This window comes from Sodiomyces alcalophilus (genome assembly GCF_042370955.1).
Source record: "Sodiomyces alcalophilus JCM 7366 unplaced genomic scaffold ACRALscaffold_4, whole genome shotgun sequence".
Classification (NCBI taxonomy): domain Eukaryota; kingdom Fungi; phylum Ascomycota; class Sordariomycetes; order Glomerellales; family Plectosphaerellaceae; genus Sodiomyces; species Sodiomyces alcalophilus.
Window position 1 is genome coordinate 1851798 of NW_027263535.1, and position 14301 is coordinate 1866098.

Sequence of the window (14301 nt, forward strand, 5' to 3'; positions counted from 1 at the left end):
ACTGGGTGTGCTTCGTACGACGATTCCCATTAGCCGGGCGGCCGCCTGGTCCTACTAAGTATTTGATGACAGCTCGCCTGAAAACTTTTCGAATTGCTTCTTCCAGGCGCCCTTCACGATGCCTCATGATACTCCATGGGTCGGGGGTATCCTATCGAGGTTCATCACGTTCAGTACATTGTACGCAGATGATGTGTCCAAGTCTCAGATCGGATGCCGGCAAAGAGTCTTCCATGCAGCATATCGCGATGCCCGGCTCCCTGTTCGCGTTCCCAGATCGCCTGCGCTTGCCTGACGACTGACCGGGGCTCAGAACAAACAACACGTACAATGCAACGTATTTCTGCTCTATCAGGCCTTGCACGTTGTACAACGTACAGCGTAATTACAACGTATGCTGTGCCTTTCCGTCTTCCATACCCACCAGTCTCCTTCTCCGGAAACTCAGCTACCCACATTCCGCATCTCCTTCACCCTTTTAGCCTTTTCTGAACACCCGTAACCGACGTCCTGGGTCAAGGCGCAACACTAGTGGCGTACCGGCTGACAGTGGTAGGATTGCAAGTCGAGAAGAGTCGAGAGCCCACCCCTGCCTAGACCCTCTCACTACTGCGTTGGTGAAGCCAAGAAGTCCGTCTGGTTTGTCCGCACGGGCCCTGTACAACGTAAACCACGTGTATGTGATATGGACTTGGGACTTCTGTTATGCCGGCCGTACGTCCTTGGCCTCGGCTTATACTCGTCTTCCCTGTCCTGCCTGCATATCGCGATGGTGATCCATCCTTGCTTTTGCCCGTTTGACTCGCCACTGAGACAGAGAAAGAAAGACAAAAAGGAAGGAAACGAAACAAAGTCATGTTTTCCTGCTTGGGTCTGACTTGTAAACCATTCGTTGGCCGACGCCCGCATCATCTAGCCCACGCTCTACTCTCTATCCCTCGCCCAAAAAGAAAGCAAACCAGCAAGTCACTTCAACCTTCACTGTTCCAGTCTACGAATAGGAGCCTCTCCTCCTTCGCCCCAGCACCGCGCTACGCGTCCAATACGCCGCCACGACGTTGCAAAACGGAGCGGGGTGCCTCGATCAGACTAGGCCCATGCTATCAGGCGATCTGATCCACCATCTTGGGGCGCTATCTTCGAACTAAGTGGTTGTATGTTCCTTTTTTGAACTTGGTCAACTGTCGACTGCCACACCCTCATCGTCTGGCTCAGGTTGACTCCTACGGGCTACTGACCCTGGTCCTCGGGAGCCATCGCAAGACCCCTGGACAGCGTCCTTCCCCTTGGCTTGAGGGGCGGGCTCAGAACGAACCCGTGCGCTCATATGGGGGTGGGGAACTGCTCGGCTTGTCACGTTGCATGCCATGGGAACGATGTCTTAAGGCAGAGATGATCCCCTCCACCCTGACATGTTTCCCCCCCACTGCCCCTTCGACCAGGAAGAAGATCGTCCTTTCCATCTCTCGATTCAGTCCCTTAGGCGTCCGTTGTCTCTCGCTATTCTCGTCAGCTCAGCACCCACACGTCCTTGAGAACCCGCCGATGATTCAGCCCATCGCAGCTGCTTCTTCGTCAAGGCAGCCGAATCTGTAGTACTGCGTCTACCAGACCAACTGATCCGCATCTTACCACCTTTGCCACGTCGGCCTTCGCCATCATGTCCATGTCCAACACCCCGGATGACCTCCTGTCGGAATATGAGGGCCTCGTCGTCCCTCACTCGTTCAGTCCCGGCTTCATTGCTCTGAGTTACCTTGTCAGCTTCATCGGTGCCGCTTGCACCCTCGAGCTGCTTAATCGGCGGACCTCACATAAGGGAAAATTCAACCAGTACGGCGGCCCGACTGCTCCCCCTTGTTTTTTTTTTTTTTTTTTTTCCGCGTCTCTTCGCGTGAAGCAGAACTAACATCCACCAAGTCTACTCCTGGTGACCTCGGCCATTTCGATGGGCGGCATTGCTATTTGGTGCATGGTATGTGGGATTGTGTATCCAAACGCTGGAGGAGGGTCTTGCTCCTCCCCTTGCCTTCCCCCTTTTTCTTTTCCCCCGAAGGATAAGCGGCCACCTAACATGCAGTAGCACTTCATCGGCAACCGAGCCATCCACATAGCCAACGGTGAGCGTGAACTGCAGATTTCCTACTCCAGCGGCTTCACAGCAGTGTCTTTCTTCGTCCCCATTGTGGTGGTGCTCGGCGCCTTCATTGCCATCGGCATCAACAACGTCGTCTCCTGGTGGCGAGTGATATCGGGTGGCATCCTCGCCGGTGCCGCCATCTGCGGGATGCACTACCTGGGCGAATATTCCGTCTCCAACTACGAGTGCATATACGAGATATCCAGCGTCATCGGCTCTGCCATCATTGCCGTTGCCGCCAGCATCGTGTCCCTCGCTCTGTTCTTCGTCTTTCGCGCAGCCTGGACCAACACGTGGTGGAAGCGAGGCGCTTGTGCCATTGTGCTGGCCGGTGCCGTGTCTGGTATGCATTGGTGCGCCGCGACGGGAACCAAGTATCGACTCCGGACTCTCAGTGATGAGAAGGGGCTATCGAGGGATACCACCGTTATTGTGGTTATCTGCCTGGTGAGTAGTTTTTTTTTTGTTTTGTTTTCGTTTTTTTTTTTGTTTTATTCTTTTCCCAAGGAAAAGGGGTGGTCAAGGAAGAAAAAAGAAAAGTCCTTCCTCCTCTCCGTCACTCGCTAACAGAAATCATAGTCCGTATGTGCCTGTTCTGTGATGGCTGGCGTGGCGATATATAGCGCCCGGGTCATGCGACGCTACGCGAGCAAGGCACAGCAGGTGGTGCTGGCGGCGGCAGTCTTCGACCAGCACGGGCGCATCCTCGTGAACCACGAGGGATTGCTCCCCAGCGAGAAAATCACCGACATGTTTGTCGAGAGAGACGCCAACGACATGTTCAGCACGGCCCACCCGCTCTTCCTCTGGATGTACCGGGTTTCCCGCGACTGGACCAGTGTCTCGCCGTTTGTGGGCGGCATGGCGAGCCACCTGGCGAGCTTGCCGACAACGGGCCGCGACCGAGACTCCAAGTTGGAAGTGCAGCTCATCGACAAAGAGGGCGAGGTCATTCGCCAGTACGAAACGGTGCTCAAGGAGCTGTTTTGTCTCGCGGCCGTCGGCCTCGCCGACACGATCAAGGAGCAGCTGAGCTCCGTTGGCGTGCTGTGGGACGAGATCTTGCCGACGGGCGAAGCAAGGGGACCCACGATCCGGGCGCAGAAGAATACGGAAGCCGCCCTACAGGCCGACCTCACGACGGAGGAACGGGAGGAGGAAGAGGTCGACGACCTCGCGGAGAAAGGTCTGCGGGCGAGGTGGAGGCAGAGCGAGATGGCGCGGGGATCCCTGATGTTTCTGGTCCGGCGCTTGGACAACGAAAAGGCCATGCAGCGACTGGAGGCGGCGGGCTATCGGTTTGCCGAAGTTCGTCAGGTGAGCGGCATCATCGGTTCCGGTATGCAGATCAAGACGAAGAACGTCGAGTCGAAGCTGCAAGACATGGCCGCCTACGCGCAGGGACCGAGGTATCTGGAACCGGGGGTGCACGTCGGGTTCTTCGGCATCCAGGCTCGCGTCGGAAGCTACGGGTTCGAGGTGCTGGTGCGCAGGGGCGCGCGCAATCTCCTCCCGGGCGTGCGGCTGCCTTTTAGACGCGTGGAGCCGTGGCAGAAGGAAGTGCTGAAGCAGCTGGACGGCATGTCTGTCGCCAACCTCTCTCGCTTGTCGGAGGAGGCCATGGCGGCGGGAGAAGCGAGCCGCGAGACGATTTTTATTTCGCAGCTGGCGGATGGGCTGGCGGAGATGCGCGGGCTGATCGACGACCCCGTCTTTGACGACGCGCTGTTGGTGCCCAACGTGGTGACGGTCCCGACGCCCAAGCAGGGCAGCGAAAGCTCACGGCAGCTACCGAGCTACATGATCGTCGTCCGCCTCGTCGTCCCGATCCATGTCAAGTTTGAGGGGGCAGGGTACGAATTTGTGCCGCTGAGGTTCTTCAAGGTCTGCCAGATGGTGGGCGACGGCACGAGCCATCAGCTGGGGTTCGCGCAGTCGGTGCACAGGGATTTCTCCACCATACTACAGTCCACGTGGCCGGGGAAGGGGGAAAGGAGGAAATCGACGACACAGAAGACCAAGGACGGGGAGTCGGGCCGCTTTGACCGGGTGTTTCCGGGTCGTCTGCGTCGGTCCGAGCGGTCGGCATTACCGTATGCCGTGGACGGAGACGGAAACCCCATCCCGACGACGACCCGCCGGTCGTCTTCGATCAGCAACTCGAATGACACGGGATCGACGTTGAAGCTGTGGACGAATCGCCGGGGGAGCGAACCCGACTCGGTGGACAGCTCCATCGACACACCCCCGGGATACACGCCGGGCGGGCCGGCACCTCTGGCGACGAATCGCGGAGGCATCATGGTCTCGGAGGAGATCCGGGTCGAGGTCCACGACATGCAGGAGGACATGCCATCGCCGCCGCCGCCAGCGTCCGAACCGGGCGACCTCACGGGGTCACTGACCCGGGGGGACAGCCACGGGGACGACGACGGAACGAGCTCGGAGATGGCACGGGTCGGCAGCGGGCCGGCGGCGGCGGTGGGGAGTAACGGTAGGAGTGACGGCCGCGGCATCGAGATGGCGCAGCTGTCGCCGACGGGTAGCGGAACTAGGGACAAGGTCCATGCGGGAGTGGTGACGCAGGTGTCGAACGTGCGGGCCGCGGATTCGGGGACCGAGTCCAAGACGTTTGTGGACGAGCTTTTTGCTGCGTGTGTCGATAGCCGATGAAGGGCAGTGCGTTATCGGGTGTTTCATTGTCAGGACTCTGCCTTATATTTCCCTTTGTCTTGTATTGTTTTTGTATTATGATTTACGTCGGGTTGGGACTGGAAGACTCTTGGTCGAGATTGGAAGGGAAAGTGGGACCTCATGTCGGCGGAACTTGTCTTGCCTTGTTTGAACTGAGGCCTATACTGTTCCTAATACCACGAAACCGGCGGGGGGGTTAGGGGTGGTCAAAGGCCAAAGGAGTTGGGTATTGAGTATTATATACGATGCCAGCAATGGATGGACGTGGATGGGAGTGGATGGATGGAATGGGCATGTTTGGTCAGGCTGGGACAGATATGTATTATAAATTGTTACCTTGCAAAAGGACCTTGAATGAGATGAGACGGACAGACTTTTCCATTTGGCTGGCTACGAGTTCGACTCTGAGCCAAGTATGTTGGTGAAGTGGTGATCGGGTTGTATGAAGATAGTGGTTCGGGGAAAGGGGAAGCAAATATGGTCACGTGACTCCAACTCCCTGTACCTGTACATTAGTGAGTGTCTTAGGTAATCATCTAAAGATGGTCCGTGTGTAGTACGTAGAATGACGTCAGGTCAGCGAGGTCCAGGTCGTGTCGGATCTGCTGGAATGCTTGATTCCAATCTCTCTCTCTTCTCCCCCACCACCTCTTACACGAGGTCTTGGTGCGGCAATATTTTGCCTCGTCTCTACCCGCTCCTTTTCGACCAGTACCCTCCCTACCATCACAAGTCAGGTACACTGTATTCTATTTTGCATTTGGCATGTCCTCTTGCACACGAGTCCGTCCATGATAGGTGGTGGGCGCTGGCATTGGCGCTGGTCTTCGTCTTCCCTTATTCGGGGCCATCTCTTTCGTCTTACTTCGTACGGTCTAGACTGTGTCTTGTTCCGTTTTCATCCCTCTCATCCTGACCTTCTCTTCACTTTCTAGGTCCACCCGCGACCCTGACCTTCTCATCATACGCGCCGACTATACGTCCACTCTGTTACTCCGACCTCCTCTGCTCCTTTAACCCCTTTGACGCAAAGACGGACCTCGACTGATCGACGCCTCCCTGAGCATTCGCTACCCATCTTGGTCTGTTTCGCGGTTTAGCCCCATGGCCCCCACTCCTTCCAGGGGACTCCTGAGGCGACTGGCACCCGCTATCGGTGCTCTCGCCGCAGGAGGTGGCCTCGTTTACTACACCTACCGACCGCGCGATATCCCCGGCTACGAAGCCGCCGCTGTACCGCCGCCCATCTTTGGCCCCGACGGTACCTTCAAGCTCCCGCGGTTTCCTCGGGCGCCTAGCCGCTCCAGGCAAATTGCCGGGCTGAAGAAGAGCTCCGAACAAGATGGCGAGGAATATGACATGCTTATTATCGGCGGAGGTGCTACCGGTGCCGGCGTCGCCCTCGACGCTGCCACGCGCGGTCTCAAGGTCGCCCTCGTCGAGAGGGACGATTTCAGCAGTGGCACGAGCAGTAAAAGCACCAAGCTGGTACACGGCGGCGTCAGGTACCTCGAGAAAGCCGTCTGGAACCTCGACTATGCCCAGTACCACCTCGTTCGGGAAGCCCTCAAAGAGCGCAAGTACTTCTTGCAGACCGCGCCGCATCTTAGCATGTGGCTTCCCATCATGATTCCCATAGACCGCTGGTGGAAGGTGCCTTACTTCTGGGCCGGCACCAAGACGTACGATATACTCGCCGGGAGCGAGGGCATCGAGAGCTCCTATTTTCTTACTAGGAGTAAGGCTTTCGACGCTTTTCCCATGCTTAAGAAGACCGGACTAGTCGGCGCCCTCGTCTACTACGACGGTGCCCACAACGACTCCCGGATGAACGTGTCTATCGCCATGACCGCTGCGCTGTACGGCGCCACCGTGTTGAACCATGCCGAGGTGACGAGCCTCCAGAAGGATGCGAATGGCAAGCTTTGCGGCGCTGTCGTTAGAGACTTGGTGGCCGACAAGAACGGCGAAGCCCCCAATCTCATCCCCGTCAGGGCCAAGTCGGTCATCAACTGCACCGGGCCCTTTTCCGACTCGATCAGGACCATGGACGACCCCTCCTGCCGGCCCATCGTGGCGCCTTCGTCCGGCGTTCACATCGTCCTCCCGGGGTACTACAGCCCTGCCAAGATGGGCCTCATCGACCCCAGCACATCCGATGGCCGAGTCATCTTCTTCCTTCCCTGGCAGGGCAACACCATTGCCGGTACCACCGACGACCCCTGCCCCATCGCCGCGCAACCCCTGCCCGACGAAAAGTCCATCGAGTGGATCCTGCAGGAGATCAGGCAGTACCTCTCCCCCGACATCGTCGTCCGCCGCGGCGACGTCTTGGCCGCCTGGTCCGGCATCCGGCCCCTGGTAAAGGACCCCAAGGCCAAGAACACCGAGTCCCTCGTGCGCAACCACCTCATCGACATCGCCCCCTCGGGCCTGGTCACCTGCGCCGGCGGCAAGTGGACCACCTACCGCCAGATGGCCGAGGAGTGCGTCGACGCCACCATCCGCGAGTTCGGCCTCCAGCCCCGCCCCTACGGCGACGCCCCGCGCATCAGCGGCACCGACGCGGTCGACGACGGCGCCATCCTCGACGGCTCCTGCCAGACCCACCACGTCCGCCTCATCGGCGCCCACGGCTTCAGCAAGACCCTCTTCATCAACGTCATCCAGCACTTTGGCCTCGAGACCGAGGTCGCCAAGCACCTCACCGAGAGCTACGGCGACCGCGCCTGGGCCGTCGCCGCCCTCTGCGCCCCGACCGCCAAGCGCTTCCCCGCCCGCGGCCACCGCATCTCCGAGCTGTACCCCTTCGTCGACGGCGAAATCCGCTACGCCGTCCGCCACGAGTATGCCCAGACCGCCGTCGACGTCCTGGCCCGCCGCACCCGCCTCGCCTTCCTCAGCGCCCAGGCCGCCCTCGAGGCCCTGCCCCGGACCATCGACGTCATGGCCGAGGAGCTGCGCTGGGACAAGAACCGGCAAGACCTGGAATGGAAGGAAAGTGAGTAGCAAAGAAGTTCAAAACGGAAAAGTCCCCCACTGTTGTACATATCGCTGACTTGTTTTCGTCTCTAGCCGTCGCCTTCCTTGAATCCATGGGCTTGCCTGAACCACTGCTCTCCTCGACGAGGAAACAAATCGAAGAGGGCGGGATAGATTTCACCGACTCGGCCGAGTTCAAGATGTTCTCGCGCCACGACAGGCAGAGCGACGACTAGTGGAAGCGGTGTTGGGAGATGGCACGGGTGTTGAAGGGTTAATAGGATTAGCGATTCTCTTCCTGGCTCTTGGATTTCGATACTGGTGAAGCTCGTCTTGTCAATAGAGGGTTATAAACATACATGCCCGTCGCCTCAGTAGTACCACGTCCTGTATACAGCCTGGGAGAATGGCACACATATACCGCAAGACATGGGAATCACCATTCGGATTTTCAAATCCTCAAGTGTTTGCTCTAAAAAGGTTTCCTTGGATGTTGTCTCTTTCCTCCCAACTCCTTGCCCATGCAACCTTCTTCCGATGCTATTCGAGCATTTCTCGTTCCCATCTCTTCCCATCGTCTCCCGCTGAATTTCAAAACAAACCAGTGTGGTGAGAAAAACCCAACTACACCATGTACCCGCACGCCTGTCTACGATGCATGTGCTTGATGTCTATGAAACCCCCATATTCGTGAAGATGCGGTTGCCAACATTGCCCCATCCTCCTTGTGCGCCGCCAACGAAGCGAAAAGAGGAAAAGAAAATAAAAATCAGGCCCTGAATAACCTGCGCAAAAACCGGGTATCAAGAGGAATAGTAAAGAGGAAAGCCAATAAAAATTACAGAGGCCCACGCCGGTCAGAACGGCGAGTTGCTCATTCGTTGAGACTCCGAGGTAACGTCGCCTCGCGGGGCTTGGTTTATGTGAAAGACGCGTCGCAACAAATTGCGCCGCGGCCCGCTGGCCCTGGCGTTCTGACCCCCCACTGCATCGCGGTCACGAAATTGACCAGGCGGTAGCGGAACGTTTCCAGAATTGAGATGCCGCTCGAGCTCCTCGTCCCAGCCGTAGAGGTCCTCGTCGGGCGCCGCGCGACCGTACGACAGAGAGTCATCGGGCTGCATCGGCGGCTCTACTTCCGACTCGGAATGCGGATCGATTTCGAGAAAGTTGGACACGTCGGTGAAAACATAAGGAGACGTCGGCTGTGAGGTGGGCGGGGATTTTGGCGAAATCATGTCGGTATCGAGATTGAGTTGTGGCTTGGCGGACGCTGGCACGTCCGCGCAAGCGACCGTGGTTGACGTGCTCATGGACATGGCCGCCGTCCCAATCGTCTCGGTCGGACTCGGGAAAACGTTCACATGGGCGAATTTGCCCTGTGACGTGGGGTTGACCAAAGGTAAAGCAGGACTGTCACGCGTGCGGACGCGAACCTGCCGTCGAACCAGCAAATGTCGGCTGGGTTTGTTGTATGGGCTCGGCCCTTTTGCGGCCATGCCACCCCTGCATCCACCGCCGGCGTGGTGAGCGCCAGCGCCAGCTGCTCTCCCGGCCAGGTCAGGGGTCGTCTCAAGCGCGTAAGACAGCCGCCTGCCTGGGTGGGGCTCCTCCCACGATGCATCGTGGCTACGGCCCGCGGCATCATCGATGGGGATCCGGGTAACGGAGACGGCTGGTGACGTGGATGTGGTTGGTGACATGACCTGCATTTCCTATGAGACCCCGCCTGGGCCCGCGTCGCCCATGGCGACATCTCCATCTGGGGGACCGGAAGACGTCGGATTCGACCGGTGATTCGAGTTGCGTGGCTTGCGGCCGAAGCCGAGCTTGGCACCGACCTTCTTCCAGCCGTTGGTGTGGGCCGACAGGGCTCGGTGGAAACCGCCGGGCGACTGCGAGAAGGTCCATTCCGAGGTCGGGGGAGTCGTGGGCGGCGTCATGGGCTCCGCAGCAGGCGAGGAAGCACTGCCGCTGTCATCGGTGAGACCCTCTCGCTCACCTGGTTCGGCAGATGTGGTCGAGGTGGTGCGGCTATTGGCCCCGGCCCGGCCGGTGACGAGTTGGGGCAAAAAGTTGGGTGAACGGGTCGACTCGTCTGGCCCATTCGGACCCGATTCGGGCTGCGGTCGAACTCTTGAGTGTCCATGCCTTCCCTCGGCGCCGTCGTCGGCGGGATGGACCTGAGAATGGGTGGGGAAAAGGGATTCAATGAAGGGTAGCAGCACCGAGTCGTTCATCAACTCGTACACGATGCCGACAGCCTCGTTGAGCTCGTCGGGGTGGGGCGGGGTCGGGGTATATGGGTGGGCGAGGAGATGATCTCGTACTCGTGCAGGAAGGTTGACTTCGCGCGGCGCGTATGGGATGATGTATGCCTGCATGAGCTTCTCCCAGAGCGAGAAGATGTAGTCGGAACGCTCACCAATCGACGCGGCCCCTTTACTCGACATCTGATGGTAGGCATGGCGATAACGGTCCGCGTCCATGGTGAACTCGAGCGTCTCGAGGCAGTGGTTTTGAGACAGATAAGCCATGAAAGCGGCGAGAGTCCATGGCGGATGAGACGAGTTGGATAAGATTTCGGATAACGTGGGGGGTTCGATGTGATAGGGGTTGGCAGTTGAGTGCAGGTTGGCACTCGTAGGCCTCGAAACATTCATTTTTGACCCGGTATCCCAGTCAAAAAAGACTGATGCCGGCCTGGGTGGTGCCAGCTCGGGTTCGGGTGAAGGCGACGGGGTTAGATAGACCGAGTGCCGTTTTAACCTGGACTTTTTCATCGCCTCGCCGGGGCACTTCGTGGATGAAGCGGTCAAGGGATCCAATTGAGAGGAAAGCGGCAGAGCTCCCTTGGCAAATCGGATCCAGGTTACACGAGAAAGCCGCCGGTACAAACTGAAGACGTGGAGTTGAGACTGGAGCGTGATGATTCGTGTTGAAATGTGGGAGTGTAAGGTTGACGGGTCTGCTTCATTTGACGGGCTGACGAGAAGCGGAAAGCGACAAGACGAGCGTCGTGTTCGTGAGGAGAAGAGATAATATCTAGCGGAACAACAAGGATGATTGAGACTCGCTGTTGGGTAGGTAGTAATCGCTGCAGGGACAAAATAAAGTAGGCGGCCCGACGAATGTTCTCCAGAAAAAAAGTGGCCGGCAGGATATCCAAAACGAAAAGGGTGGGAAGAAAAAGGGAGAAAATGTTCTTGTTCTCCAGCCAAGAATGCGACAAACGATGAGAGAAGCAAGGGAAGCGTCTTGTTCACGAAGCCCAAGAGAAGCTCAGCCTGTCGTTTTCGCAGTAGTGAGACAATCAAAGACAAGATTGCGCGTTGCTGGACCCGCCACGGGGAGACAAAGGAATGTGGGCGGGCGTGTTTATCGCAATGGGCGCTGGGAGGCGGCGGAGAATGGTGGCACCACGAAAACCAATGGCAACGCAACAGACTTCCCAAAATGCGCAGAAACCGTCCGTCGCACGCTGCCGTGTTGTCTAGCCGGAGGATGGTTCGATTCGATTATTCTTCGTCTCTTCTCCGGCCTGCGTTTTGTTGGTGTATGGCAAATCGGGAAAAGAAAGCTCGCAGGCTCCCGATATGTGAAGCCAGCCGGACTAACGTGTCCTAGGGCTGGGACCGTTCTCGAAGGACTGGAAGGTTATTTCAGAAGCCCCTCCCCCCTTTTTCCCCCGAATTCGCCGCTCTGCACGTGCACCAAGGTACGACCCCAAGGAACTCTTCGTAAATAGGCGGGTGGGATGAGAGTCTTGCGTTGCTCCAGTGGGTTTGCTGAAAGACGGGTGATGATGGTCAGGGGTGTCAATCACACACGAGTTACAACAATCGATGCGTTGAACCGTTGGGCGTAGCAGGTGATGTCAAAGGTAGATGGACTAGTTTGAGATGCTTATGGGCGCCAAGGGGATAGATTAGTCGGCGATTGATCGTGTTGTCTTGGACGTTTTCGTCGTGTGATGCGGGTTGTTGTTGAGGGGTGACAGGGTGAGAAGATGGGAGAAGAGGGTGAAAAGAAAAATAGGAGAAGAAAAAAAGATACAGAAAGAATAGAAATTACAGATGGCGTCCGCCGTGAGATGCTTGGCTCGAGGTAATTCTGGTTGATGGACCTTCGAGCTCTTGAGAGTATGTACGTTGTACAGTGAGGGCAGAAGAAGGGAAGGGGAAAGAGGGATGAAGAAGACGAGAGGAACGAAATGACGATGACTGGTTTCTGGGTCTAGGTCTGGGCATGCACGAACCCTCCACTGCTAAGAATTAGGTCCCATGCGGGACCTTCTTGATCCAGTGGAGTTTCTTCCGGGTGTTTGTCTGGATTCCTATTCGCATGTGTGTTCTGTGTTCTGTATTCTGGAAGGGTGGAAGGGAGGGTTGGAAGAAGGGATGGAAGGGGGGCGGACGGGGGGCGGAAGGGGGCCAAGGAAGATGGGGGAGACTGGGTGACTGGGGCTGTGGGTATGTACATGTATGTACATATCAACTGACCAGTGGCTAGTCATCCAAAAGTGGGCAAGTGAGATGGGGAAAGAGCCACGGACAGGGATTCATGTAGCGTACAGCGTATCGGCAAAACTATTGTTTAGGCAGGAACTACCTAATTAGGTTGAAGCGAGGGAAGGAAGAATAAGGTGGTACCTAACGATACCCAGCCATCGCAGACAGGTTCGTCTCTTTGTCCCAGAAAATGCCGCGTCCGTGGTGATGCTGATCAATGCGTCAGAAGTACCTCTCGTGTACAGCACTGGACTTGTTTTGTACGGAGACGACGTCGTTGTACTGTACGTTGTACCTGGCTCCTTCTCTGTCATCTACGTCGTTCCTCTCTCTTCGTCGCCCATCACTTTGTCACTTGACCGTCAGTAGGAAGCATTAATATCACTTGCCGGATCGGGCTTCCCTTTCTTTTCGATTTATTAGTAGGGTTGTATAACGGTGACCACGTATAACATGCGCATGATTCGAGCGAGCCAGGCATTTGCGCTCCACATTGCCATTGGCCTCCCATTGCGAAGCGACATTGTGCGTTGTATTCGTATACGACTGACTTGCAAGGTAGGTCGTTGTACTACATGACAGCCAGAGGTGAGCCGGAAATCCCAGAAATCAGCCGAGGTATGGCGTGGTCCAGTCAAGCGAGAAGAGGACGGACCTGCGTAAGAAGTCGTGAAACCTGATATCAATTACCGTCGTCCACCTTCCGCTATGGACTCAGGCTTCGGATCATTGAAGTCCGGATATACGTGTAATTACGTGGCAACGACCGATGAGGCCTCGCCGTTGAGCCTGACGAATGATTACAACTACACGACAGCACATATGGGTCAAGAAAAGGAAGGAGGAGTGAAGCGAGTGAAGCGTTATGACAAGGTACAACGTAAGGTGGGAGCGTCAAGACCCCCAGCAAATAGCGCCGTCCATTCATTATGCGTACCCTGTCCCTACCCTACCATTGGAAGTGTGGGCGTAGCGTAGGGGACCGTCGCATAGAGCGAGCCGTGACTGGTCAGGAGAATGCATGGTGGGGCGACTCTCCCTGCGAAAACGAAGAATCAAGGGAGAAGAAAACCCAGAGGCTGGCGGTGGCGCGGCGCTAGAACTCATCGAAGGAAGGGAGAATTATTCCATTAGTGGGCCTCCCCCTCCCGCTGGGGCCATGGTCGTCAGAGGCGGTCGAACCAAACACGGCGGCACCGGACAAGACGGGGTTTAGCCCATCTGGGGGGTTGGCTACGAACATTCCCAGAACTTCCAGGGCGGACTGCACTGATTGTCCGTCGGGGCTCCACAACCTCCGGCAAGCGCGGCGTCGAGTACAACGTATTTACGTACGTTGTATGCACATATCTATCTAGGTAAGCTGAGGAATTGAACTCGAATTGACGCTCCATCCCAAGTGCCAACAATGCATCCATTCCTCCTCTGGACAATCATTCCCTTTTTTGTCAGAACTCACAAACGCTGATTCAACCCAGCTTAGCCAAAATGACGATATCTACCGTAAAGACAACAATTCGATTTCGAGCAGTAGCGTAATTACCGCTTCCTAGAACACCCCACTTCCCCGGCCTTTAATTCAAGTGTCTCCTTACTAGAGTGTACACTAGCTGGCACGAAGTCATGCTTTATCAAAGCTCAGCATTGCAAAATCCAGTCCAAAATCTTTCATGCCTGGCTGCTTCGGGGTATTACGGAGTAAATGGACCGCCAAGTTGTTAGTTTTGGTTTGAAAATGGATTGGATTGGTCCATGTTGGTCCGTGAACACAGCACGTGCACGTCCGTTGTAGCGTAATTTCTACGTTTTGGTGTAATTAGCCACCGTTATCTAGACCCAGAGCGGTCGATCAACAAGCCACTTGATGAGTAATAAGTCGATCATACATCATACCATGAACGCTTTGGCGTTATAGTAGGCACCATTGAATTCCGAGTGTCGATTTATCCTGGTATTTTATTTTATTTTATTTTA

At 56.5% G+C, this 14301-nt stretch overlaps 5 protein-coding genes across 5 annotated transcripts; 2 read left to right on the forward strand and 3 right to left on the reverse strand.

The window, feature by feature from the left end:
* Positions 1 to 29: 29 nt before the first annotated feature.
* On the reverse strand, positions 30 to 1369 carry ACRALDRAFT_1093977 (uncharacterized protein; the record flags this gene model as incomplete). Its single annotated transcript, XM_071019701.1, has 11 exons — positions 30 to 51; positions 86 to 122; positions 169 to 357; positions 425 to 448; positions 508 to 636; positions 675 to 808; positions 845 to 912; positions 960 to 969; positions 1036 to 1100; positions 1174 to 1210; positions 1239 to 1369. 11 exons carry the CDS (start codon positions 1367 to 1369, stop codon positions 30 to 32), a joined length of 846 nt encoding a protein of 281 aa, XP_070874856.1.
* A 16-nt stretch (positions 1370 to 1385) lies between these two features.
* On the forward strand, positions 1386 to 5434 carry ACRALDRAFT_1043121 (uncharacterized protein). Its single transcript, XM_071015299.1, has 4 exons — positions 1386 to 1833; positions 1921 to 1975; positions 2084 to 2587; positions 2720 to 5434. Exons 1-4 carry the CDS (start codon positions 1661 to 1663, stop codon positions 4811 to 4813), a joined length of 2826 nt encoding a protein of 941 aa, XP_070874857.1. The 5' UTR covers positions 1386 to 1660; the 3' UTR covers positions 4814 to 5434.
* A 504-nt stretch (positions 5435 to 5938) lies between these two features.
* Positions 5939 to 8052, forward strand: ACRALDRAFT_2105894 (uncharacterized protein; the record flags this gene model as incomplete). Its single annotated transcript, XM_071023274.1, has 2 exons — positions 5939 to 7835; positions 7910 to 8052. 2 exons carry the CDS (start codon positions 5939 to 5941, stop codon positions 8050 to 8052), a joined length of 2040 nt encoding a protein of 679 aa, XP_070874858.1.
* A 1479-nt stretch (positions 8053 to 9531) lies between these two features.
* ACRALDRAFT_2027503 (uncharacterized protein) lies at positions 9532 to 10479 on the reverse strand (the record flags this gene model as incomplete). The annotated part of the gene is made up of 1 exon (XM_071020469.1): positions 9532 to 10479. The coding sequence occupies one exon, from the start codon at positions 10477 to 10479 to the stop codon at positions 9532 to 9534; it is 948 nt and encodes a 315-aa protein (XP_070874859.1).
* A 19-nt stretch (positions 10480 to 10498) lies between these two features.
* On the reverse strand, positions 10499 to 12381 carry ACRALDRAFT_210998 (uncharacterized protein; the record flags this gene model as incomplete). The annotated part of the gene is made up of 12 exons (XM_071023449.1): positions 10499 to 10668; positions 10716 to 10861; positions 10890 to 10913; positions 10946 to 11209; positions 11256 to 11465; positions 11531 to 11604; positions 11645 to 11708; positions 11776 to 11917; positions 11974 to 12052; positions 12109 to 12268; positions 12315 to 12324; positions 12372 to 12381. 12 exons carry the CDS (start codon positions 12379 to 12381, stop codon positions 10499 to 10501), a joined length of 1353 nt encoding a protein of 450 aa, XP_070874860.1.
* Positions 12382 to 14301: the final 1920 nt, after the last annotated feature.

What these genes read in the sequence shown, in the direction of transcription:
- ACRALDRAFT_1043121 (XM_071015299.1), top strand. Translation starts at nt 1,661, where the DNA reads ATGTCCATGTCCAACACCCCGGATGACCTCCTGTCGGAATATGAGGGC. An exon ending in GCATTGCTATTTGGTGCATG is followed by an intron (nt 1,976 to 2,083) that starts GTATGTGGGATT and finishes AACATGCAGTAG; the next exon opens with CACTTCATCGGCAACCGAGC. An exon ending in TTATTGTGGTTATCTGCCTG is followed by an intron (nt 2,588 to 2,719) that starts GTGAGTAGTTTT and finishes CAGAAATCATAG; the next exon opens with TCCGTATGTGCCTGTTCTGT.